We start from the raw sequence: 26,382 nt of genomic DNA on the forward strand, positions 1-26,382 counted from the left end.
TGTTTTTGACTTGTGCTTCGATTAGGCTCACAAAATTTGGGGAACTTTGTAATATATCAGGAAATATTTTCATTTACTCATGGCTTTGAGCTAGAAAATTACCAGCATTGTAGCGCGATGGTAGTGCTAAAACTTTTCTTCTTTCATTAAGGAAAGGTTCAGAGAGGAAGGTGCAATTCCATTGAGAAAAACGCAGCTGTGAAAAGGCAGTATCTACAGAGTCCTGTAACTACACTCAGGCACACCACCTGCGCACCTGCCTCTCAATTCTGTTCCCAAGCCAGATTTTCTCTAGTTTCCTCCCACCAATCCCAAACAGCTTAATAGAGAAGTCATTTTTATTGACTCTATAGTGAGGCTTTCTACTTTCTTTCTTAGCTTACAGTTTATTTACAATTCACATCTCAGGTGCGTATGCCTGAATGTCTTCACTCTTTCTGTCCAACAATTTCTGTGTTTCAGATGAATTCACCTTTGAAGAATACAATGCCCCTTGCAGTGCTGGTAAAGTATAAATGGTTCAATGTAACTCCAGTTGAAAGAAACTAAATAAGCGTTTCAGTTAAACAGTAAAGTCTAATCCCAACTTCAAAATAAATAAGCATCTCAATTCTCTGCATACAGCTGCTTCTTGTGATGAATGTATTATTTCCAAATCCTAAAATGCCCTGATGTACCATATATAAATTGAACTATATCAAATGTATTATAGAATTTCTCAGAAAAAAAAAATGCAAGTTAAATAGAATTACTGGTGTCTTGGGTGACTTGTTTGAAGATGAATCCAAGAATTTGCCACATATAAAAACTAAATTATCTAATATGTAGTTTCCATTCTATACCCAGTGGTGATAAATGCATCACCAATAGCCTTTCTAGGATATTTCTAAGTGTACATTAGTTAGAGTCAAGAAATTTGTCACTGTAATTATGCATATAGCACAGCATGAAAGGTGCGATCTATAAGACCTTCTTTAGGCTGATTGACAGTGTTCATCTTTGACACAGAATTTGCCATGAAACCTTTGCTTCTTTATTTTTAAATATGAAAAAACAGAGAACATCCCTATCATTAAAAGTTACTAAGTTCAAATATTTATAACTGAAATATAAAGAATTATTCTTAAATAGGTCACAGAATTTCCCTAATATTTCTCCCTTTTCTTTTACTATTTAGAATCTCAACAAGCAAATGCTTGAAAACAGGAACTTATGGACCTCATCAGATGAACTTCTTCAGAAATGAAGAACAGACTTACCGAGAGAGGACAGTAAGAGAAAGAAGGGAAGATCATTGGAAATATATAAAATTTGTATGTTGAATAAATTTATGGCATTTATAACTCTAGCTTTTCTTTTGTTCTTTATCAATATCATATTCCCTTTCTTGAATATGTATCTATTCTCCATAGCATTTATTAAATAGCAAAAAAGCTATACAAAGAGGTACACTCAAAAACGCTACAGATGAATTAAAGTGGAAATCAGGAAAATGTCAATTAACCCACAAAAAGGAAAAAGAAAATGGTTTTTCCAAACATTGGAAACAACTATAAGTCCATGATAGATGAACAGTTTGGAAGTCTGTGGCTCATCCTTACAACTAGTTCTGCTGGACAGTGAAGAGGAACAGACGACTGACATACACAACGACTTGAGTGCGTCTCAGAAGTGTTAGGCTGCATGGGGAAAAAAAAGCCATCTCAAAAGGTCACAGTCTGTATGATTTCTTTTATGGGTGTGACTGTAAGTGGGTAGCATTAAAGAGTTTTTGTGGTTATGAAATGCTGCATGTGTGGAAGCAAAATCCTGCTTCCAATTTTTGGATTTAATTCCATCTCAAATTATTTTCTTGTTTATTGGGTGGTGAGTAAGTGAGCATTTAAACTGACTTTTTTTCCATGTGGCTTTCTAATGGTCCTATTAACACTGATTAACCAATTCAATCTTTTCCTGCTAATAAACCATGCCCCTGGGCCAGGTGCGGTGGCTCACGCCTGTAATCTCAGCACTTTGGGAGGCTGAGGCGGGTGGATCATGAGGTCAAGAGATAGAGACTATCCTGGCCAACATGGTGAAACCCCATCTCTACTAAAAATACAAAAATTAGCTGGGTGTGGTGGTGTGTGCCTGTAGTCCCAGCTACTCAGGAGGCTGAGTCAGGAGAATTGCTTGAAGCAGAGAGGTGGAGGTTGCAGTGAGCCGAGATCGTGCCACTGAACTGCAGCCTGGTGCCTGGCGACATAGTGAGACTCTGTCTCAAAGATAAATAAATAAATAAAATAAACCATGCCTCCTTTATCACATAATAAATTATCATATATACTAAGGCTAGTTTCTGAATGGTCTATTCTTTCATAAGGATTAAAATATTTGAATTACTGTAGCTTAATAAAAGGTTTTAATAACTGCTATAGCTGATGTATTTTCATTTATCTGTTTTCACTTTTTCTTTGTATTACTGATTTGTGTCCCGACCAAATCTCATTTTGAATTGTAATCCCCAGAATTGGAAGTGGGGTCTGGTGGGAGGTGATTAGATCATGGGGGTGAATCCTTCATTGATGGTTTAGCACCATCCCCTTGCTGTTGTTCTCATGATAGAGTTCTGCCAGTTCTGGTTATGTAAAAGTGTGTAGCACCTCCCGCACACCTTGCTCATCATGTTAGAAGCCTGGCTCCCTTTCAGCCTTCTGCCATGATTGTAAGTTTCCTGAGGCCTCTCCTCTCAAGAATCCTAGCAGAGGCCAGCATCATGCTTCCTGTACAGCCTGCAGAACTGTGAGCCAGTGAAACCTCTTTTCTTGATAAATCACCCAATCTCAGGTATTTCTTTATAGCGATGCAAGAATGGACTAATAGAATTACTAAGATCATTATTTTTTCAAGTTAAAACTCTAGAATCTTTTAAGTTCATTATCCCCATAGTCAATTATGTCTTGTTTGGAATTTGATTGAATATATGAATGAATGTATAATTGTCCTGAGTGTCAATTTTTTTGCATTTAATCTTCCCTATTCAGAATCATTTTATATTTATTTACGCAATTTACATGAAGCAAATTCTAACTCTGACTTAATTTCTAACTTTGGACTCAACTACAAAGTTAAAGATTAGCTTCATGGACATATATTGTAGGATATGTCGAAAAAATAAATGTGTACGTGAGACAAATTAAAAGATTTTTCACAGGATAGTGAAAAACTAAAACAGTATTTCTCATTTGCTGATCGATGTCATTGGAAGGTTTTAAGCAAGAGAAGTTCTGATTTGCCTTATGAATAGTCATCTTCCAGGCAATGACAAGAAGAAGAAAGCAAGTTTTTCCTGAATCCCAGGTTCACAACCCATTTGTGCAGAGCTGAGTTCTCTTCTTCATGCTTAACGAAATGATTTAGGAGACATACATCTATTCCACATTTACACAATTCTACACTTTGAAAATGATTTATTTTACTCTCGCCCACATACTCATATCTCTTTGAAAGCCAAACCTGTATCTTAATCATATCTGTGCAGCCTGTTCACCCAACACAGTGCTGGGAAGTTGTGGGCACTCATTAAAACAAAGGAGTGATTGAACGTGTCAGTGCCTGAGTGAGCCTATTTCTGTAGGTAGAAAGTTAGAGGAGAAATGGGTAACATTCAAGTGTCAGCACACACTAGGAGGAAAAATGAGCTAGAAAAATCATTTTGACCCAAACCTGGTTTGAGTTGTTTAATGTTTCACAAACACTTTAAGGAATAAGATTTTGATATTTTTCCAAATCAAACTAATGAGAAGGAAAAACATTTGGTTATTTATTGGGACTTTCAGCAAAACTTGTTTAAAAGTACATTTCATATTCAGTGAGCTCTAAGTGGGAAATCATGGCCACTATCTTGCAAAAGAAACTGTTAACAATTATCAGAAAGGTAAATACAAATGATCTTTGTTACAGTGTCAGTTTTGCCCCCCAAAAACATATGTTGAAGTCCTAACCCCTGGTACGTGTGAATGTGACTTTACTTGGAAATAGTGTCCGTGCAGATGTAATTGAGATGTAAGTTAAGATAAAGTCATACTGGAGTAGTGTGGGTCCTTAACCCTGTAAGACTGCTGTCCTATCAGAAGAAATGATATGTGTACAGAGGAAAGGTGATGCAGACAGACACAAGGAAAACTCTGTGTGATGATGGAGGCAAACACAGGAACACCAAGGACTGCTGACAACATCAGAAGCTAAGAGAAAGGTATGGAGCAGATTCTCTCTTAGAGCGTTCAGTGGGATCATGATCCTACCAATACCTTGATTTTGCACTGCGACCCTCCAGAACCAAGAGAGAATGAATTTATGTTGTGGTAAGCCACCCACTTTGCAGTATTCTGTTATGGCAGTCCTAAAAAATTATTATAATCTCCAATTAAAATAATATCTTTTCATTCATTGGCCAAATTTACTTAGCAAATTTTTAATTGTCTTTTAAGCAGATCCAGATGGTTGAGTGGAGGAAGAATGCATGTTTTACATATTTCCACAGAGTTTAATTTCACAGTGAAAATGTCTCCTGTAACTTAAAACAAGCCAACAAATGTTAAAATCTGGCCCAGTGCAGTGGCTCACAATTATAGCCCCAGCTACTCAAGAGGCTGAGGGTAGAGGATTGCTCAAGCCCAGGAGTTGGAGACCAAGCAGGGCAACATAATGAGAACTCATCTCTATTTTAAAAAATAAATAAATAAGAAAATCTGAGATGTGAGGTTCAGTTTTCCATTTCTAGCCCTCTGTTATGCTTAGAGCTTATCTCACAAAAGACAAATCTCTGTGTTCTTAAAGTTATCCAGGAACAACTTTCTTGTTCATTTCTGTGGTAACAAGGAAAATTAAAAGATGGTTTATAATAAAAAAGCAAATCTATGCATGAATGTCTGGGTGAAGGGTTGATTTATTAATCTGTCTCACATACCCGCAAAGGGATGTTTGATTATTATTTAATGCAAAGTAGAAGCATTGTTAAAGACCTTTCATAAGAATCTTTTTTTTTTTTTGAGACTGAGTCTGGCTCCATCGCCAGGCTAGAGTGCTGTGGTGGGATCCTGGCTCACTGCAACTTCCATTTTACGGTTTCAAGCAATTCTCCTGCCTCAGCCTCCAGAGTCCTGGGACTACAGGCACGCACCACCACACCTGGCTAATTTTTTGTATTTTCAATAGAGACGGGGTTTCACCATGTTGGCCAGGATGGTCTCAATCTCTTGACCTTGTGATCCGCCCGCCTTGGCCTCCCAAAGTGCTGGGATTACAGGTGTGAGCCACCGTGCCCAGCTAAGAATTTTTAAAACATAAAAAGTCACTTAAACAGCAATAATGTGAGAAATATCTTTATGCATTTAACTTAGTCTCAGGTGCCTTGTAAAATTTAGGAATGTAAATTAATGCAATAACAAAGAATATTCAAGATACTACAGGCAAGGGTTCTGTGTGGATTCAAGTTGTTGTTGAGCAAAGTTTTGCCTAAGAAAATCTGTGCCAAGATTTAATGTGTACTTAATTAGACAGGATGAAACTTGTCATGTCCAGTAAATGATCTCTGATTACTCAAAGTCTGTTAATATATTAACAAAAGACTTTCATCATCAGTACACTTGAATAACACTTGTCCCAAAATAGTCTTTCCAGATTACTGAGCAGCTTATTGCAAAATTAAATTGTCTCTTTGTAGCATGCATAAAAAACCAAAATATTGAAAATAAAAGGGAATGCCTTTATCAAAGTGTATAAGTTAAGGAGCACTTTCCTATAAAATGTTTTATAATTCATATTGGGCTCATAGATAAGTATTATGAACTGCGGTAACTTTCTTTTTTCTTTTTTTTTTCCTGAGACAGACTTTCACTCTTGTTGCCCAGGCTGGAGTGCAGTGGTCGCAATCTCGGCTGACTGCAACTTCCACCTCCCGGGTTCAAGCAATTCTCCTGCCTCAGTGCCCTGAATAACTGGGAATGCAGGCACGTACCACCAACCTTGGCTAGTTCCATATTTTTAGTAGAGATGGTCACCATGTTGGCCAGGCTGGTCTTGAACACTTGACCTCCGGTGATCCACCGACCTTGGCCTCCCAAAGTGCTGGGATTACAGCCACTGCACCTGGCCAACCATGGTAACTTTCTGTTTTGACAAATTTTAGATAAAAACACAATTTTAAAAAGATAAAACAATGATTCTTAAGCAAATATAAAAAGAACACACATATCAAAGAAATAACCAGTAGGGTGTTATTACCAATTCAAAGAGGGTATAAAAAGCTAAGATATTTACATACAATTAAACGAACAAACAAAAGCATGTTAGGATAAGGGTGACATGTTAGGTATAAAACTGGTTAACATAAAATATGGTAAAAATCCTAGGTCTGTTCCATGGGACAGAAATTGTTTATATCCGTACTTGATAAAAGTCAACCAGTAACTTTAGTAAGTTTGGAATCTTTATGATAAACAATGAGATGAACTAAGGATATTACCCTAGATAATACTTATGTTACCCTCACTCCAAGATAGTGTTGAAAGAATGTACGATCATCATTTTACCTTATTTTTGAGTTTCTGATAATTTTTTTCAGAGTCTCCCCTCACCAAAGATTGTTCTTTTTTAACTTATATTTTAGGTTCAGAGGTACATGTGCAGGTTTGTCATATAGGTAAATTGAGTGCCATGAGGGCTTGGGGTATAATTATTTTATCACCCATGTAAAAAGCATGGTACCCAATAGAAAGTGTTTCAGTCCTCACTCTTCCGTTCTCTACCCTCAAGGAGGCCCTGGTGTCTGTTGTTCCCTTCTTTATGTCCACATGTACTCAATGTTTAGCTACCACAAAAAGTGAGAACATACAGTATTTGGTTTTCTGTTCCTGCATAAGTTTGCTTAGGATGATGGTCTCCAGCTCCATCAATTTTGCTGCAGAGGACAGGATCACATTCTTTCTTATGGTTGTATAGTATTCCATGGTGTATATGTCCCACGTTTTCTTTATCCAGTCTACCACTGATGGACATTTAGACTGATTCCATGTCTTAACTATTGTAAATAGTGCTGAAATGAACTGCATATGTGTCTTTATGGTAGAATGATTTATATGCCTTTGGGTATATACACAATAATGGGATTTCTGGGTCAGATAGTAATTCCATTTTAAGATCTTTGAGAAATCACCGCACTACTCTCCACAATAGGTGAACTAATATGCATACCCACCAGCAGTGTATAAGCATTCCTTTTTTTCCACAACATTGCCACCATCTAATAGCCATTCTGACTGGTGTGATATGGTATCTCAATGTGGTTTTGATTTGCATTTCTCTAACAATTAGTGATATTGAGCATTTTTTCATATGCTTTTTGAACACATAAATGTTTTCTTTTGAAAAGTGTCTGTTCCTGTTGTTTGCTCACATTTTTTTTTTTTTTTTTTGAGACGGAGTTTCGCTCTTGTTACCCAGGCTGGAGTGCAATGGCGCGATCTCGGCTCACCGCAACCTCCGCCTCCTGGGTTCAGGCAATTCTCCTGCCTCAGCCTCCTGTTGGCTCACATTTTTACGGTGTGTTTTGCTTCTTGCTTGTTAATTTGTCAAGGAAATTCCTTAGAGACGCTGGATATTAGGCTTTTATCAGATGCATAGTTTGCGAATATTTTCTCCCATTCTGTAGGTTGTCTGTTTACTCTGTTGAGAGTTTCTTTTGCTGTGCAGATGTTCATTTATCTAATTAGTCCCACTTGTCAATTTTTGATTTGGTTGCTATTGCTTTTGGCATCTCCATCATGAAATCTTTTCAAGGGCCTATGTTCAGAAAGGTATTTACTAGGTTGTCTTTCAGGGTTTTATAGTTTTTGGTTTTACATTTAGGTCTTTAGTCCATCTTGAGTTGCTTTTTACATATGGTGTAAGGAAGAGGTCCAGTTTCAAACTTCTGCATATGACTAGACAGTTATTCCAGCACCATTTATTGAATAGGGTCTTTTCCCCATTGCTTGCTTTTGTCAACTTTGTCAAAGATTAGATGGTTGTATGTGTGTGGCATTATTTCTGGGCTCTCCCTTTTGTTCTGTTGGTCCGTAAGTCTGTTTTTGTACCAGTACCATGCCATTTTGGTTAATGTAGCCCTGTAGTATAGTTTGAAATTCAGTAATATGATGTCTCCTGCTATGTTCTTTTTGCTTAGAATTGCCTTGGCTGTTTTTGGTTCCATTTTAAAATAGATTTTTTCTAGTTCTACGAAGAATATCATTGGTAGGTTGTTAAGAAGAGCATTGAATCTGTAAATTACTTTTGACAGTATGGCCATTTTAACAGTATTATTTCTTCCTCTTGACGAGCATAGGATGCCTTTCTACTTATTTATGTCATCTGTGATTTCTTTCAGCAGTGTTTTGTAATTCTGGTGTAGAAATTTTTTACCTCCTTCGTTAGCTATATCGCTAGGTCTTTTATTCTTTTTGTGGCAATTGGGAATGAGATTGCATTCTTGATCGGCTCTCAGCTTGGATGTTTTTGGTATATAGGAATGCAACTGATTTTTATACATTGGTTTTGTAGCCTGAAGCTTCACTAAAGTTGTTTATCAGATCAGGAGCTTTTGGACAGAGAGACGGTGTTTTCTAAATATAGAATCATAACATTTGCACACAGGGAGAGTTTAACTTCCTCTCTTCCTGTTTGGATGCCTTTTATTTCTTTCTCTTGCCTGATTGTGCTGGCTAGGAATTCCAGTACTACGTTGAATAGGAGTGGTAAGAGAAGGCATCTTTGTCTTATCCCAGTTTTAAAGAGGAATGCTACCAGCTTTTGCCCATTTAGTATGATTTTGGCTCTGAGGTTTTTATACATGGCTTTTATTATTTTGAAGTATGTTCCTTTAATGCCCAGATCTTTGTGCATTTTTAACATGAAAGTATTTTGAATTTTATTGAAAGCCTTTTCTGCATCTATTGAGGTGATCATGTGGTTTTTGTTTTTAGTTCTGAGTTCTGTTTATGTGGTGAATCACATTTATTGATTTATGCATGTCGAACCATGAATAAAACCCACTTGATAATGGTGGATTAGCTTTTCTTTTCAGAATAAGTTTATTTAATATATTTTTAAAATTATTTCTATCAGTTTTTGGTGAACAGGTGGTATTTGGTTAGATGAGTAAGTTCTTTAGTGGTGATTTGTGAGATTTTGGAGCACCCATCACGCAAGTGTTAATGGGAGAGGGTGTCCAGGTTCTTGGCATCTTGAACAAAGAATTAGACAAAATTCACTAACAAAGAAAGGAAGGAATGAAGCATTTATTGAAAATGAAAGTACACTCCATAGTGTCAGAGCGGGCCTGAGTATAGGGGCTCAAAGGCCCCATTACAGAATTTTTGGGAGTTTAAATACCCTCCACTTGGGGTATGCCCTAAGTAAATGAAGAGGATGAAATAAAGTTACAAAGTCATTTACTTGGCCTACGCCCTATGGAGAGGATATTTTCTGTTATAGCTGAAGTATGAATCAGCCTTATGTTCCCTGCCTCCAGACCCTATTTTCCAGCCTCTCAAGCAGTATACCCTGAACCCAATTTGTAGTCTTTTATCCCTCACCCACTTGCCACCCTTTCCTCACAAATCTCAAAGGTTCATTGTATCATTCTAATGCTTCTGCATCCTCATAGTTTAGCTCCTGCTTATGGGTGAGAATATACAAAGTTTCATTTTCCATTCCTGAGTTACTTCATTTAGAATAATAGTCTCCAGTCCCATCCAGGTTGCTGTGAATGCCATTAATTCATTCCTTTTTATGGCTGAATAGCATTCTGTCATATATGTATATGCCAGTTTCTTTATCCACTCATTGATTGATGGACATTTGGGCTGATTCCATATTTTTGCAATTGCAAATTGTGCTGTTATCAAAATATCATCATCATTCTTCACAGAGATAGAAAAAAAAGTCCTAAAATTCATATGTAACATAAAACGATCCCACATAGCCAAAGAAAGACTAAGCAAAAACAAAACAAAACAAAACCAAAAAACAATCTGGAGGCATCGCATTACTTGATTTCAAACTATATTATAAGGCCATAGTCATCAAAACAGTATGGCACTGGTATAAAAATAGGCATATACACTAATGGAACAGAACAGGGAACCCAGAAAGAAACCCAAATGTTTACAGCCAAGAGCTTTGACAAAGCAAATAAAAACATAAAATGGGGAAAGGACATTCTATTTAGCAAACGGTGCTGGGATAATTGGCAAGCAGTATGTAGGAGAATGAAACTGGATCCTCTCACCTTACACAAAAATTAATTCCAAGTGGATCAAGGACTTAAATCTAAGACTCAAAACCATAAAACTCTAGAAGATAACATTGGAAAAACCTTTCTAGACAATGACTTAGGCAAAGATTTCATTACCAAGAACTCAAAAGCAAATGCAATAATAATAATTTTAAAAAAGATAAATAGGTGGGACTTAATTAAACTAAAGAACTTTTACATGGCAAAAGGAACAGACGGCAGAGTAAACAGACAACCCACAGAGTGAGAGAAAATCTTCACAATCCATACATCCAACAATGAATTAGCTTTTTGATGTGCTGCTGGATTCAGTTTGCTAATATTCTGTTGAGGATTTTTGCATCTATGTATATTCAGTATATTGGCCTACAGTTTTCCTTTTTTGTTCTGTCTCTGTCAGGTTTTGGTATCAAGATAATGCTAGCCCCAGAGAATGATTTAGGGAGGAGTCCTTCCTCCTCAAATTTTGGAAGTAATTTCAGTAGGAATGGTACCATTTCTTCTTTATACATGTGGTAGAATTTGGCTGTGAATCTGTGTGGTCTTGGGCTTTTTCTGGTTGGTAGACATTTTATTACTGATTCAATATCGGAAATCATTATAGGTCTGTTCAGAGATTTAGTCTTTTCTTGGTTCAGTCTTGGGAGGTTGAATGTTTTCAGGAATTTGTCCATTTCTTGTAGGTTTTCTAGTTTGTTTTCACAGAGGTGTTCTTAGTAGTCTCTCAGGTTCTTTTGCATTTCTGTGGAGTTGGCGGTAAACTCTCATTTTTATTTCTGATTGTGCTTATTTGGATCTTCTCTCTTTTTTTCATTATTAGTCTGTCTAGTGTTCTGTCAACCTTATCTATTCTTTCAAAAACCAGCTCCTCAATTCATTGATCTTTTGTATGTTTTTTTGCATCTTAACTTCCTTCAGTCAAATTCTAATTGTGGTTATTTCATTTCTTCTGCTAGCTGTGGGGATGGTTTACTCTTATGTCTCCAGTTCCTGTAGATAGGATGCTAGGTTGTTACTTTGAGATCTTTTAACTTTTCGATGTGCATGTTTAGCATTATAAACTTCCCTCTTTACACTTCTCTAGATGTGTCTCGGAAATTCTGCTATTTTCTATCTTGTTCTTGTTCATTTTAAATAATTTCTTGATTTCTGCTTTAATTTTGTTGTTTACCCAAAAGTCATTCTGGAGCATGTTATTTAATTTCCATGTAATTGTATGGATTTGGGGGATCTTCTTAGTATTGGTTTCTATTTTTATTGCACTGTGGTCTGAAACTATGTTTAGTATGATTTTGGTTTCTCTGAATTTGCTGACCATCCTTTTATCCAATTATGTGGACAATTTCAGAGTAGTTGCTATGTGCAGAGGAGAAGAATGTATATTCTGTCGTTTGTGGGTAGGGAGTTCTGTAGATGTTTATTAGGTCCATTTGGTCGTGTCAAGTTCAGGTCCTGAATATCTGTTAGTTTTCTGCCTCAGTGATCTAATACTGTCAATGCCCTGTTGAAATCTCCCACTATTATTGTGTAGGAATCTATGTCTCTTCATAAATCTATGAGAACTTGCTTTATGTATTTGGATGCTCTTATGTTGGGTACATATATTAAGGATTGCTAGGACTTTTCGAAGTCCTCTTGTAGTGGGCTTATCATGCCTGATTAAATGAGTATTTTCAAATATTAACACACCAGGTGTACTTTAATATATTTGTATCAATGTACCCAATTATATACAGGTTAAAATGAAACCAGATTTTTATTAAATAATGTAAATAACTGTATGCCATGAAAAATAAGGAGATTTAGTAAAAGTATTCTTTTTTCTAAATTCTAAAGTAGTCCACACAAATCAGATATTTTAAAATGCTTAATTCAATCCACAGAAGTAAAATCTACTAAATTAAGAGTTAGATATTGTATAAAAAGAAAGAGAAAGGATTTTTTTCATTATCATTAAAAATACAATTAAAATAATGCCTACCATCTTCCAAAAAAGTAATCACAATTTAATTTTTCTTCTCAGGGTTTTCTTTTTTTTTTTAGTCCTAGTAATTCTTCTTTTGCTTGATCTTGTGTCAAACATTCTTTTTTAAGGATTTGCTTCTGAAATAAAAAGAATCTTGGAAGCCCTGCCTCAAGTCACTGGTACAATCTGAAATTTGACAAAGGAATAACACCTCAGAAGACTGAATTCAAGAATCCATTCTTTGAAATATCAAAGTTCTGAGTGTCTAATAGGATTCTTTCCAGATGCCTTCAGCAAGCATAAAGAAGCAGAAATCTGCTTAATAATGAGATTGATTTATTAGTATAACCAATAATGTAAGAATGGAAGGGGGCAAAACTTTCTATTGGAATACCACACATAGCTGTTTCCTAAGTGTTGGTGCAATCATTCTCTGAGATTAAGAACATATTACGTATGGTGAAGGCACTGACAAATCTCTAGTGCCTTCGTATAAAGGGTACAATTTCTGAAACATTTACACTAATAACATTTTACCTATCCAAATTTAACCTATGGAAGGCTGTTTCTTCTGATTTGATCATTCTTCTCAAGTAGCTGTTATAATGTTAATGAAGTACCTAGCAAACATAGTAAAAGACATCTTGACATTTAATCTTTTAACACCTTTATTGAGGTATATTGGATATATGAAGAACTGCACATATTTATTATGTACAGTTTGATTGGTTTGGAAATACGAAAACACTTATGATACTATCACCATAATCAATGCAGAAGACATATCCAATGTCTCCCAAAGCTTTCTTGTGTCTCTTTGTTTTTGTTTTGGTGAAACAACAATAAAGCACATTTTGAAGTACAAAATATGATATTGGTAACCACAGGCACTACATCGCACAGTAGGTATCTAGAATTTATTTATCTAACATTACTGAAACTTTATAATCATAGAATAACAATTCCTTATTTCCCCTACTCCCAAGGCCCCAAGAGCCACATTGCATCCTCTGTTTCTCCTAGTTTGTCCACTACTGATATGTCATATAAGTGGAATATTCTTGTATTTGTCCTTCTATCATTGGCTTATTTCACTTAGCATAATGTCCTCCAGGTTCATTGATGTTGCTCCAAATGGCAGGATTTCCTTATCTTTAAGGCTGAATAATATTCAGTTGCAGGTATATACCATTTTTAAAATCCATTCACGTGTACATGGATACTTGGGCTGATTCTTGGCTAATATGAGGAATGCTGCAACAATCATGGATGTGCAGATATCTTCTCAAGATGCTGATTTCAATACTTTCGAATATATACTCAGCAGTGAGATTGCTGGATTATATGGTGGTTCTATTTTTAATTTTTTGAAAAACCTCCATACGATTTTTCAGAGCTGCTTTCATTCCACCAACAGTACATAGGGGTTCTGATTTCTCCACATCTTCGCTAACATTTGCTATCTTTGTTTTTTTTTAAAGTATATTATAGCTACCTAACAAGTGTGAGGTGATACATAGTTGTAGTTTTGACTTGCATTTCCATGACAATTAATTATGCTGAATATCTTTTTATATATCTGTTGGCCATTTGTATGTATTCTTTGGAGAAATGAAATTTTGTACAGACATAGAGAAAGCAATTCTAAAATGTATGTGGAACCACAAAACACTATGACTAGCCAAAGTGATCTTGAGGAAAGAAAAGAAAGCTGGAGGTATCACAATTCCCGATTTCAAAATATATTACCAAGCTACCAGAATCAAAACAGCATGGTACTGGCATAAAGGCAAACATATAGACAAATGGAATGGAAAAAGCCCCAGAAATAACCTCATACATATAAGGTCAACTGATTTGACAAGGGTCCCAAGAATACACAATTTCCCAACACTATTTGTTGATCGTCTTATCAACAAATGGTGTTGGGAAAACTGGATATCTACATGCAAAGAAATGAAACTAGACCTTTACCTTACACCACACACAAATATCAACTCAAAGTGGATTAAAAATTAAATATAATACCTGCAATTATAAAATTACTAAAAGAAAACGGGAGAAATTTCTTGATAATGGTTTTGGCAATCATTTCTTTGACACAATACCAAAAACACAGAAAACAAAAGGAAAAAAAGAAAAAGAGAGAGAGAAGTAGAATTGCATCAATCTAAAAAGCTTTTGCATAGCAAAGAAAAAAGCTAACAAAATGAATAGGAAATCTATGAAATGAGAAGAAAAAAATTGCAAATCATATATCTGATAATGGGTTAATTTTCAAAATATATAAGGAACCCCTACAACTCAGTTGGAAAAAATCAAATAACTTGATTTTAAAATTGACTTAAAAAGTTTTTTAAGATATCATTTTTGGAAGGCAAAAGCAAGAGTTGCCACTGGTTGCTTCACTAAATAGTGTTTTATGGTCAAGAAGTAATACTCAGTTACACTTACATAAACAAAGATAAGGAAATATTTACAAATTAACATTCAAAAAGGTAACGACTGTAAAGTCAACACAAAGCAGAGAAAAATATTCTAGAGAGACATCAAATAACTGTCATCTGAACATATTGCAACAGAAGATAAGTAATAATCTCATAACCCTTGTTAAGCACTCTAAAACCAATATACCATTTAACAAAAAGAAAGTCAAATTATTTTTTGTATAAACATATTTGGCAGTAAATCTTTTATAAACCTTTAAATGAATAAACCAACTAAAATTGAGCCAAAAGTAACACTAGCCAAAAGGAAGAGTAAGGAAATCCGAAATAGCTCAATACTCATGAGTTGAAAGACTTTATCAGATTAAGATAATGATACTCCCCAAATTGATGTACAGATTCATACAATTCCATAAAAATTACAACCATCTTTTTTACAGAAATGGACAAACTGATTCTAAAATTCATTTGGATATGATAAATGTTCAGATTAGTCACAACAATATTAAAGGGGAAAAAAACAGAGTTAGAGGACTCCTTTCTGATTTTGAAATTTACCACAAAAGCAGTAGCAATCTGAAGACAGCATGATACTAGCATAAGGATAGATATAGAGATCAATGGAAGAACACTGAGAGTCAGTTTATTTTTGAGAAGGATGCCAAGAACATTTAATGGGGAAAGAATAATATTTTCAACATAAATTATGGGAAAACCAGATACCCAAACGCAAAAGAAAGATTGGAGTTGGACTCCTAACTCACATAATATACAAAAAATTAATTGATTACAAACCCAAATGTAAGAGCTAAAATAATAAAACTCCTAGAAGGAAACATAGGTATAAGTCCTTGTGACCTTGGATTAGGCAATACTTTATTAAACATGACACCAGAAGCACAATGAACCAAAAGATGTTTTAAAATGTATTTTATTAAAACCAAAAACTTGTATATGTCTCAGGACACTATCAAGTGTGAAGAGACAACTCATAGAACAGGAGTAAATATTTGAAAATTATATATCTGATAAAGATCAAAGATCCAAAATATATAAAGAACTCTTACAACTCAACAATAAAAAGATAAACAACTGAATTAAAAGACAGGCAAAGGAATTGAGCAGACATTCCTCTAACGATGATACATAAATGGTCAGTAAGCACATGAGAATATACTCAAAGTCATTACTCACTAAGAAAATGCAAATTAAAACCACAATGAGATACTTCTTTATATCCACTGTGGCTATCGTTCTAAAAATTAAATACAGAAAGAAAACAAGTGTTGCCAAAAATATGGAGAAAATGAAATGTTCGTTATGTTGCTGGTGGGAATTTAAAATGTTTCAGCCACTGTGAAAAATAGTGTGGCAGTCCTGCAAAAAGTTAAACATTGAGCTACCCATGACCCACAGATTCACTCCTGTATATATTCCCAAGAAAATTGAAAGCATATGCTCATGCAAAAACTTGTATGCAAATATTTATAGCAGAATTATTCACAATAGCTAATAAATGAGAATAACTCAGTGTCTATCAACTGATGAATGGATAAAAAATGTGGCACATCCATACATTGGAATGAATATTGTTCAGTATTTTTCACTCATATAAAGAAATGAAGAGCTATGTATGTGCTACAACATGGATGAACTTTGAAAACATCATGCTATGTGAAAGAAGCCACACACAATAGGTCACATATATTATGATTCTATTAATGTGAAATGTCCAAATAGGTAAATTCATAAAGATATAAAGTAGATTAGTGGTTGCCAGAGAATGCATGAATTAGTATTTCCACATATTGAAAATAGGAAGTGACTGCTAACATGTATGTGTCTTTTTTCTTTTTTTTTTTTTTTTTTGAAGGTGATGGAAATGTTATATAATTACATAGTGGTGATAATTACACAATACCATGAGTATACTAACAGCCACTGAATTGTAAACTGTAACGTAATGAATGTTATATAATGAGAATTTATCTCCATTTAAACATTGCAGAAAAATAGCCAGCTCTGGAAAAAATTTACTGTTTTTTTTTTTTTCAGATTCAATATTATAAATGAAGGAAATAGTTTCCCTTCCTGCAAACCTTATTGTACATTTATTTAGATTTTCTCTTTCACTGTCCCATTTCAGATTCTTGAAAAATCAGATATTTTAAGACAAAACTACTCTCTTTCCCTCGTTTGGAACACAATTATCCTATTATCTTGCATTACCATGGCCTCCACTATACATATTAGTTCTAACATTCAATGAAAGAAAATAAACTGGGAAAGATCGTTGAGTACTTTCTTTCCTATAAAATGAATCTTAGAATGGCCCTGAAATCTGGTGCCAGCTCTTCTGTGATGCACTCTGAGAGCAGCCATGGCCTCACAGGGACCTCCTGGGAGATTTCTGTTCATAATTACCATTGTAGGCTGACCTTGGTCCTACTGTGGATCTTAAAACAGCACTGTAAACTGGCTCCAGGCCCTCTCTGGGAGACATGCCCATGCATAAACCAGAGGCAGGCCTGAAGACCTTGGTCTCAGCTGTATACAGGCCCTGAAGCAACCCTGTTACTTGGTACCCATTCCTTTCACTGCAATCTGGACCACTACTGTCTGCCTAGAAACCTACCCGGTGACCCAGCAGGATCCCTCCTAAGGACTCAGAGGAAGCCACATCCATCCCCATCATGTATCTGGTAACTAGCCCACAATCTGTGGACTCTGAAGTAGACCCTCATCCCCATGCCAGACCTACTGACCAAGGTCTGGGAGGCAGTCCAATTTACCCAGGGAACAGCAGAATCCAAGCCTACTAGAGTCCCAGGTGACAGGCCTGCCAACCACAGACCTCACTGCTGACCCAGCAAAACCGTGGGACTTGGCTCTACCTCCAGTTCACCACTATTCCGGAAGAAATCCTGTCATCCTGGGAACCCAACAAGGGCATCCTGAGAAGCTTTACCTACAAAACCAGTCTATAAAGATGGGAAAAGGTGTTTGCTCCTTCAGATGCATAGACACCAATGCAGAGTTACACAGATAACGATGAACCCGCCAAACACAATACCTCCACAGGAAACTCCAGTAACTAACCCCCACCCCAAATGGAGAGCTACAGATTTCCCCCAAAAATTCAAAATCATCATCTTAAAGATGATGAGTGAGATGCAAGAAAACACAGATAGACAAATAAAATTAGAAAACAATGCACTAACAAAAGGAGAGGGTTAATAGCGAATTAGAAACCATTAAGAAAAAAAAACACAAAAAGTTTCTAAGAATAGAACTGAATATTTTAATGGAAAGCTTCAACAGCAGACTGGGTCATACAAAAGAAAAAATTAGCAACTTGAAGACAGGTCATGTAAATAGTGTAATTAAAGGAAGAAAGAAAAAAGATCAAATAACAGTGAAGAAAGTATAAGGGACCTATGGAATACCATCAAGAATACAAATACACAAATTATGGGAGTCTCAGAAGGAGAAAAGAAGGAAATGGGCAGAAAGCTTATTTAAAGGAACACTGGAAGGAAAATGTAAAAGCTAGGGAAGACCAAGTATTGGTGGCAATATGGGGATATGAAAATCCTCATGCACTACTGGTAGAATTGCAGTGTGATGTAACCATTCTGGAGAGTTATTTGTCACTATTTAGTCACTGAACTACATGCCTCTGAAACACCATTCTCACTCCTGTGTACATGTCTTGCAAGAGGATTTACCTGTCTCAAAGCGTATATGTAAAAAGATATTTATCAAAGCAGTATTTGATAATGCACGACAATAGAGACAATCTTGTTTTTATTATTAGGAGAGTGGAAACATTAAAAGTGGTAGGTGATCAGCAAAGAGAGCTATACTGCAATAAAATGCAATTAATAAGATACATACATATAAACACGGGAGGATGTTTTAAAACTAGCAAGGACCAAAAAGAGTAAGAAACAGACAAGGTCTACGTCACAATACTATTTCTGTAAAATAAAAATACATACTTAGGACTTTCCTTTCCAGTAATGATATACAAGGTAATTGAGACCAAACTTCCTACTTAAACTAAAAATGGTTGGTTACATGTATACTCACTGGAGGTATTGAAAAGCAAAGACTGTGAATAATTATGAATCCAAAGTTCAGAAGCAACATAGCAACCCAGAGGGGCAATTCTGTGTTTTGAGGGCACTTTCCCCTTAGGGTATTTAACGGCTCCAGAATATTTGGCTGAGAGATTTAGAAGCACATTTTAAAGCCTTTAGTAAATAAAATGGTAGCGTCTAGAGTCCAAGGCTCTCCAAATTGGGGCAAGGAGAGGTTCCTGATAGACCCTTCACATATAGTGTTGTGATATCAAACTGAAGGTATAATTCAAATGGTCCATAAACATATGCAAGGATGTGTAAAGTCATTAATAATGAAAATTAAGGCAAGATACTGCTTCACCCATCAGACTGACAAAAAGTAAAATGCCTAGCAAAGTAAACTGATGGTAAAGATAAAATAAACTGAAAATATCCCACACTGCAGATGGGTATTGAAATCCTTGTACCACTTTGAAGAGCAATTTACCAATATCTGGTAGATTTCAAGATATACACAATATATAGCCTATAACCCCATCTCTGCTCTATACCCTAGAGAAACTCTTGTAAATATGCTTAAGTAGACATACCATATTTGTAGCAATATTGTTTGTAATGTTGAAAAAACTATGAAGAATCTAAAATCCAGCACTAAGGGAATAGAGTAACAGGTTTCGCTACATTCATAGAGTGTCATGTAGATGGTCATTAAAATTAATAAATTATATCCTCATTATCAATGTTAATAAGTCTTAAAAACATAATAGTAACAAATTTTGCAATATGTACATACCACTTATATATATAACACAAAACACAAAATTATGCTATATGTTATTTACATAAATATGGATTAAGAACATAGAAACATATCTTGAGGAATACATGTCAATGTCCTAATCCCACAACATTGGGAGGGAAATGAGATTGAAGAGAATTACAAAGGAAACTTCAACCATATTTGTCCTGCTTTACTTCTTTTTAAGGGAGGAGGGATCTGGTAAAAACTGGAAAACCTGCTAGACAAATTCCAAAAAAGCCCTGCCATTGCCATGCTTCATTTCTTAAGAAGAAATGACCTTAAACAAATGTGGCAAGTGTTTAATTTTATTAAGGTTGGGTGCATGGGAGTTACGAGTGTTTTTATCTTGTTCTCTATATGTGTAAGTGTATATATAAAAGATTTCATAATGTAAAATAAATTATTACATTCTATGATAATGTGACAAAAGAAGCAAAGATGTGAAATAAAAACTAACAGGAAGGAATCTACTTTAAGCAGTGTGGCCAGGGATTAGCGCTCCAAAGAAGGGATGCTTAGGCTGAAATATGGAGAAACAGAAAGAAAGCTGAGTTTAAAAAAGTTTCAATCAGAGTAGTATGTAAATAGACACACCAATGTCTGCAGTCTCGGATGGCATCAAATCTGCTGGTGGTTTATCTGCAATCATCATTCTACTACAAGTTCTATAAGAGCATGGATACTGAATATCCTGTTTAACGTTGTATTTTCATCACCGAAATAGTAACACACAGTATGGTTCAAAAAAAAAATTCTCAGATGAAGTGAATGACATGGTTTAAGGGACTCAACTGTTAGAGTGCCGCTGACTGGCGGCTGGAGCTGTCGACTCATTCATCCCGTTCCGCACGCTCCAGAAGGAAGTCGGCCGTCTACCTCTCGGTCTCCAGGCCCGCGACCGTCCGCCAGCCGTCCCGAGGCCACTCCCCACCTCCGCCATAAGTGTGGACATGCCGTGCCTGGACATCCAGTGCGCGGAGCTGAGCGACGCTAGGTGGGCCGAGCTGCTCCCCCTGCTCCAGCGGTGCCAGGCGGCCAGGCTGGACGACTGCGGCCTCACAGAGGCCAGGTGCAAGGACATCAGCTCTGCACTCCAGGCCAACCCTGCGCTGACGGAGCTCAACCCGCGCAGCAATGAGCTGGGCAATGCTGGCGTGCACCGCGTGCCCCAGGCCCTGCAGAGCCCCTCCTGCAAGATCCAGAAGCTGAGCTTCCAGAGCTGCTACCTGACGGGGGCCGGCTGCGGGGTCCTGTCTGGCACACTGCGCTCCCTGCCCACCCTGCAAGAGCTGCACCTCAGCGACAACCCCTTGGGGGATGCGGGCCTGCAGCTGCTCTGCGAGGGACTCCTGGACCCCCAGTGCCGCCTGGAAAAGCTGCAGCTGGAGTACTGCAGGCTCTCATCTGCCGGCTGCGAGCCCCTGGCCTCGGCATTCAGGGCCAAGCCGGACTTCAAGGAGCTCACTGTCAGCAACAACGACATCGATGAGGCCGGCTTCTGCGCGCTGTGCCAGGGCCTGAAGGACTCCCCCTGCCAACTGGAGACGCTCAAGCTGGAGAACTGCAGTGCCACCTCGGACAACTGCAGGGACTTGTGCAGCATCTTGGCCTCCAAGGCCTCCCTATGGGAGCCGGCCCTGGGCAACAACAAGCTGGGCGATGTGGGCATCGCAGAGCTATGTCTGGAGCTGCTGCACCCCAGCTCCAGTCTCAAGACCCTGTGGATCTGGGAGTGCGGCCTCACCGCCAAGAGGTGCAGGGACCTGTGCCGTGTCCTCAGGGCCAAGGATAGCCTGAAGGAGCTCAGCTTGGCTGGCAACAAGCTTGGGGACGAGGGTGCCCGGCTGCTGTGTGAGAGTCTGCTGGAGCCTGGCTGCCAGCTGGAGTCGCTGTGGGTGAAGTCCTGCAGCCTCACAGGTGCCTGCTGCTCCCACTTCAGCTCAGTGCTGGCCCAGAATAAGTTTCTCCTGGAGGTGCAGATAAGGGACAACAGGCTGGGGGACGCAGGCGTGCAGGAGCTCTGCCAGGGCCTGGGCCAGCCCGGGTCTGTGCTGCGGTCACTCTGGCTGGGGGACTGCGACGTGAGTGACAGGATATGCGGCAGCCTCCCCGCGACCCGGTTGGCCAACCACAGCCTGCGCGAGCTAGACCTCAGCAACAACTGCCTGGGGGATGCAGGCGTCCTGCAGCTGATGGAGATCCTGCGGCAGCCGGCCTGCCTCCTGGAGCAGCTGGTCCTGTACGACATCTACTGGTCTTTGGAGATGGAGATGGAGATGGAGATGGCTGCAGGCCCTGGAGAAGGAGAAGTCATCCCTGAGGGTCATCTCCTAAGCCGCTTCCTGCCCGCCAGGCTCCTGAGACCCACTCTCCCTGGACAGCCCGGCCTCGAGGCACCCCTGGGCTCTCACCCTGCGTATCCTAGATTTGAAGAGAAACGCTGAGATCAGCTTATTTCTGCTAGTGTATTTTGGACACTTTATAATCATTAAAACACTTTCTTGGCAAAAAAAAAAAGGACACATAGGAGCAACTAAGAATCTGATCAGATCGCCACTGTGAAATAGGCAAGGGTGATCTCTGAGAACTCCTTTCTAAAATCTCTTTCATCTTTTTTCTCTTTTATCTTTCATTTATCCTCTACTCTAGAAATCCTTATTTTGTATTATTTTCTTCCTTGACCATGTACTCAATCAACTGCTAAAAAGAAAACCCAAAACCCCTATAGTTTATAGTTATAACTCACTCAATCCCAGAAATGAATCTGCAATGCCTGAGTTACTATCATGATAACATGTCACATGACATTTTTTGTCAGCGTCCTTTGTCGCCTGCTTGTAAGGATTTTGAAAGAGATGGAGAAAGGTAGGTTGAAGGTTCCTCATCAGGAGATTTGCTGTCAAAGCTCATTCTAAATGGAATATGAATTTTATCCTCCAGACATGCCTCAACAACCGTCAGAATTTAACCCTGAGAAAAATGAGGCAACCACTGAGAGTAATGACCCTTTTAGGGAATCTGTGCTCAATTCTGACTCTATTCAGAGGCGTTGGGGTGGGGCTTGTTTGCACATAGTAGCCACATAAAAGCCTGGTAAACTTGACTGGTCTCAGGGATGAGGCTGAGGGCAGAGAGTTGGGCACAACCGTGAGATTTACCCCTCACAATGGGGAAAGACAGACTTCTTCATTTACGTCTCATGCTACTTCTTCTCCTGCTTTCTGCCAATGACTCAGACCCTGCAGAACCGTAAGTCTCACTCAAGGCTCTTTCTCCCAGAGTGCATTTCAGTCTCTTCCTTACGTCTTCACTTTGCCTTCCTTTGTAAATGCAACCTTTCCACCCATTAGGATACCTTCCAAACATAAGAAATTATTTCACTTAATCCTTTGTTTATCTTTCATTTATCCCCTACTCTTGAAATCATTTTTCTACATTGGGCCAATCAGAGTCATAAATACAAGTAGTCACGAGGAAGCATGATTAGATAAAACACTAAAAGCTTAGATCCCACCTTCACAGAACTATTCTTTTGCATGGAAGGCATTGAGTATAAAGATATTCAAACTGTATAGTGAGGTGCAGCTTAACATGTATTGTAGGCTGCATGTATCCAGAAAGTATAGCTCCTTTATTTTTCAACCATGTGTAAAGTCTTCACCAACAGCCTCCAGTGGGGGATCAATGTAGGGGGGTGATAATTTTAATCCTATGCAGTTGTAAGTTGGTAAAATTCAATAACTGTAAGACTTCTTTTCCCCCTCTCCCCAGTTTCTCTTTTCCAATGTGGTCTCCATTATCTCCTGATAGAGAAAAGTGTCCGAGTCCTTGGTCTCAAAGTTCTCCGTCCTTCCTGACTACTCTCAGTCTGACTTCTTTGTACCCACTAGCATGCGCTGTTGGAGTTCAGCCATCTGGTTTCTCTCGTGTGGTCAGGACCCCATAGTCCTCTCTAACTGACTCACTCCATCTGTTTCATAACCCATAGAATTCCTACCTTCCCAATGCATCCTGCCTGCAATATTAAGGCTTTTTTTCTTTACTTCGTGCATACCCATACTGCACGTCTAGATGCCTACTGTGTCTCCTATATTCCAGATTGATACAGTGAAGTCTTCAGAGTCCCACATGGGGAAACTGATAAAGGGTTCCTCTGCCTTGTGTGTTACCCTTATTCATGTAACACAATGAGCCCTCTTCAAGTCTAAGTGCAGAAAGCAGAAATCAGGACTTCAATCCAGTAACTCTCCTGCTTTCCTCAGGCTTTTTCCTTGCACAATTTCCTGGCAATCGGAAGGGGTACATTTCTCCCCCACTATCCCTCTACCTCATCTGCAGCTATGGGTGCTACCACTTCCTGCTTCCAGAAAGCATTTGGGAATATGTGGTGGTTATTTTGCTTTCTGAGAGCAGTCTGAATGGATAAAGCCAGCGGCGTGTATTGGGTCAGAAACCTTAAGCAATTTGTGGTTTTGGACACAGTCCTATACTACATAGCACCATGTTACCACTGAAACCAATCTTTCACGTTGTGTCCACCACTGAACGAAGAACAACAAGCCTCATGCCCTACTTATCACAAGCAGAAGGGGTGGAGGGAGAAAACTTAAGCTTATTACTCCAGAATTAACCCCTGATGTGATAAATGAGAGAGATTGCCGAAGAGACCCAATAGCCGTTCTCTGCTGCCTTGGGGCAGTAAGCTTCAGAGAGATGGAGGTTTCACCAGAATAAAATGAAAAAGAGAAAATTAAAAGTTACTGGTTTAATATTTGCTAAATTTAATCCCTGCTAAAAAGGCAAAGAGAAAATTAAAAGTTACTGGTTTAATATTTGCTAAATTTAATCCCTGGTAAAAAGGCAGATATTTAAAATGCAAACATTCATGATTGAGTAATGTATTAAAATGTTTTAACTGCTCACTACCAGTGAAATCTTGGGCAAGTTTGTCAAGATGGGTTTGTTCCAATTTCAATAATTATTAAATAAATATTAACTGAACTCATATAAAACAGTTCTTTGAAATATCAAATATATGTGGAATTAATTTTGAATTGTGATACCATTTAGGCTTATAATTTATAAGAATAAAAGTAGTATTAAATAAAAAATATATATATTAAATAAAAAATATATATATGCCTTCTTCTTGGGATTAAAGAACTAATGAAAAAATTTTTGGATGGGGAGGTAAAATGTGATAAATTTTTATTGTTTATCATGTCCTTAAAAGCGCAGTGATCAGGGGATCGGAATAATTCAGATACCAGAAAACGATTAGACGAAAGGGACTAGCTGAATGAGGATGGGCAAGTTACTTAACTGCCCTCAGCATCTCTGTTAGAGAACAAAATCTTACCACGCATACAGTAAAATAATCTGAAACTTTTTAAGAGTGGCTCTAGAGATTCATGGCAGATAGTTTTGCCCAGGGACACATTAAAACACGTGTAGTAAGACTGGTGTGCTGGAGCAGACTACGTGGAGGATGAGAGAACCAAATTTGAGTTCCAGATTCCACAACTCAATTATCTTTAGATTCTCACCTCCTAGTCTCACACCTATTAATTTTGTAAAGTAACAAAACTGGGTTTCTTGTGTCAAATTGCCTGTCCAGAAAACAATTTAAAATGTAAGAGTTTATGTTGGCAATTGAAAGGTAAGGCTAGTAAAATAATATAAGAAAATAGTAGTTTCTACTTGCAAATTTACTCTAGAAATGGCTTCACCCTGCAGATGTTGCATCATTCATTAATCCTGGAATCATTAAGGCTCTGAGGAGTCACATTTTATGCATGATATACTGATTTGGCACAGGGGCAGGGATTTTATCCTTCTGTTATTTATTCAAGTTTTGGGGACTGATGAGGATCCCCTGTGATAGCTTCCATGAACATGGATTGTATCATGCATGTACCTTACAGCATTGCTGGGAAGATTAAATGGCTCAATACAAAGACTGCTTAACAATTCCCATTGTGTGGCAGATACTCAAAAACAGCAACAACAAAAACATATTCTCTTTCAGCCCATAAGAGTTCAAAGCGTGGATAGATTATATTGAGTTCAATGCTTACGGAAAGTGACCGGAAGCTATGGAGCGGAGGGCATTAGAGACAAAGGACACTCATCAATAAAGCTCAGGCAAGAATATGAGGCTTACACAAGAAACTGCATGTGCCCCTGAAAAATTGAAAACATTCAACAAGTTAAATAAAAAAGAAAAGACTTTTCAAAATCATATGTACTCATAGTACTTATGCAAACTTTTTTTTTTTAAGAGACAGAGTCTCACTCTGTCACCCAGGCTGTAGCACAGTGGTGCAATCATAGCTCACGGTAGCCTTGACCTCCTCGGCTTAAATGACCCTTCTGCCTCAGCCACCTGAGTAGCTGGGACTACAGGCATGCACCATTACATGACCACACCTGGCTCAATGTTTTATTTTTATTTTTTGTAGTGATGGGCGTCTCACGATTTTTCCCAGGCTGTTCTCAAACTCCTGGCCTCAAGTGACTCTCCTGATTCAGCCTCCCAAAGTGCTGGGATCATAGGTGTAAGCCACTGCTCTGCTGTCAGCCTGAACCCGGTTGTTTTTTTTTTTAATTAAAAAGATAACCTAGTCACCCATGTGATTCTGAAACAATAATACATTTGGACATATTAATATTAAATTATTAATGTTGATTACCCCAACAAATTGGGCATAAAGGGAAGTGATAATAAAATACAGTCTGTGTTTGTGTAGTGTGTGTGTGGGGAGTTGTGC

At 37.9% G+C, this 26,382-nt stretch overlaps 1 protein-coding gene and 1 pseudogene across 4 annotated transcripts in view; both read left to right on the plus strand.

The window, feature by feature from the left end:
* Positions 1-17,776: 17,776 nt before the first annotated feature.
* LOC135275330 (ribonuclease inhibitor-like) lies at positions 17,777-22,016 on the plus strand (annotated as a pseudogene).
* Positions 22,017-22,730: 714 nt separating this feature from the next.
* Positions 22,731-26,382, plus strand: part of PZP (PZP alpha-2-macroglobulin like) — a 68,062-nt gene continuing 64,410 nt past the window's right edge. For all 4 annotated transcript variants that reach the window (XM_064377446.1, XM_064377448.1, XM_064377449.1 and 1 more), the window contains exon 1: positions 22,731-22,861. In XM_064377446.1, the coding sequence (XP_064233516.1) occupies positions 22,779-22,861 (83 nt within the window). In that variant the 5' untranslated portion in view covers positions 22,731-22,778. The remainder of the gene's footprint in view (positions 22,862-26,382) is intronic.

Source organism: Aotus nancymaae, unplaced genomic scaffold, assembly GCF_030222135.1.
Source record: "Aotus nancymaae isolate 86718 unplaced genomic scaffold, 86718_ANA_hifiasm-v0.15.2.pri h1tg000016l, whole genome shotgun sequence".
NCBI lineage: Eukaryota > Metazoa > Chordata > Mammalia > Primates > Aotidae > Aotus > Aotus nancymaae.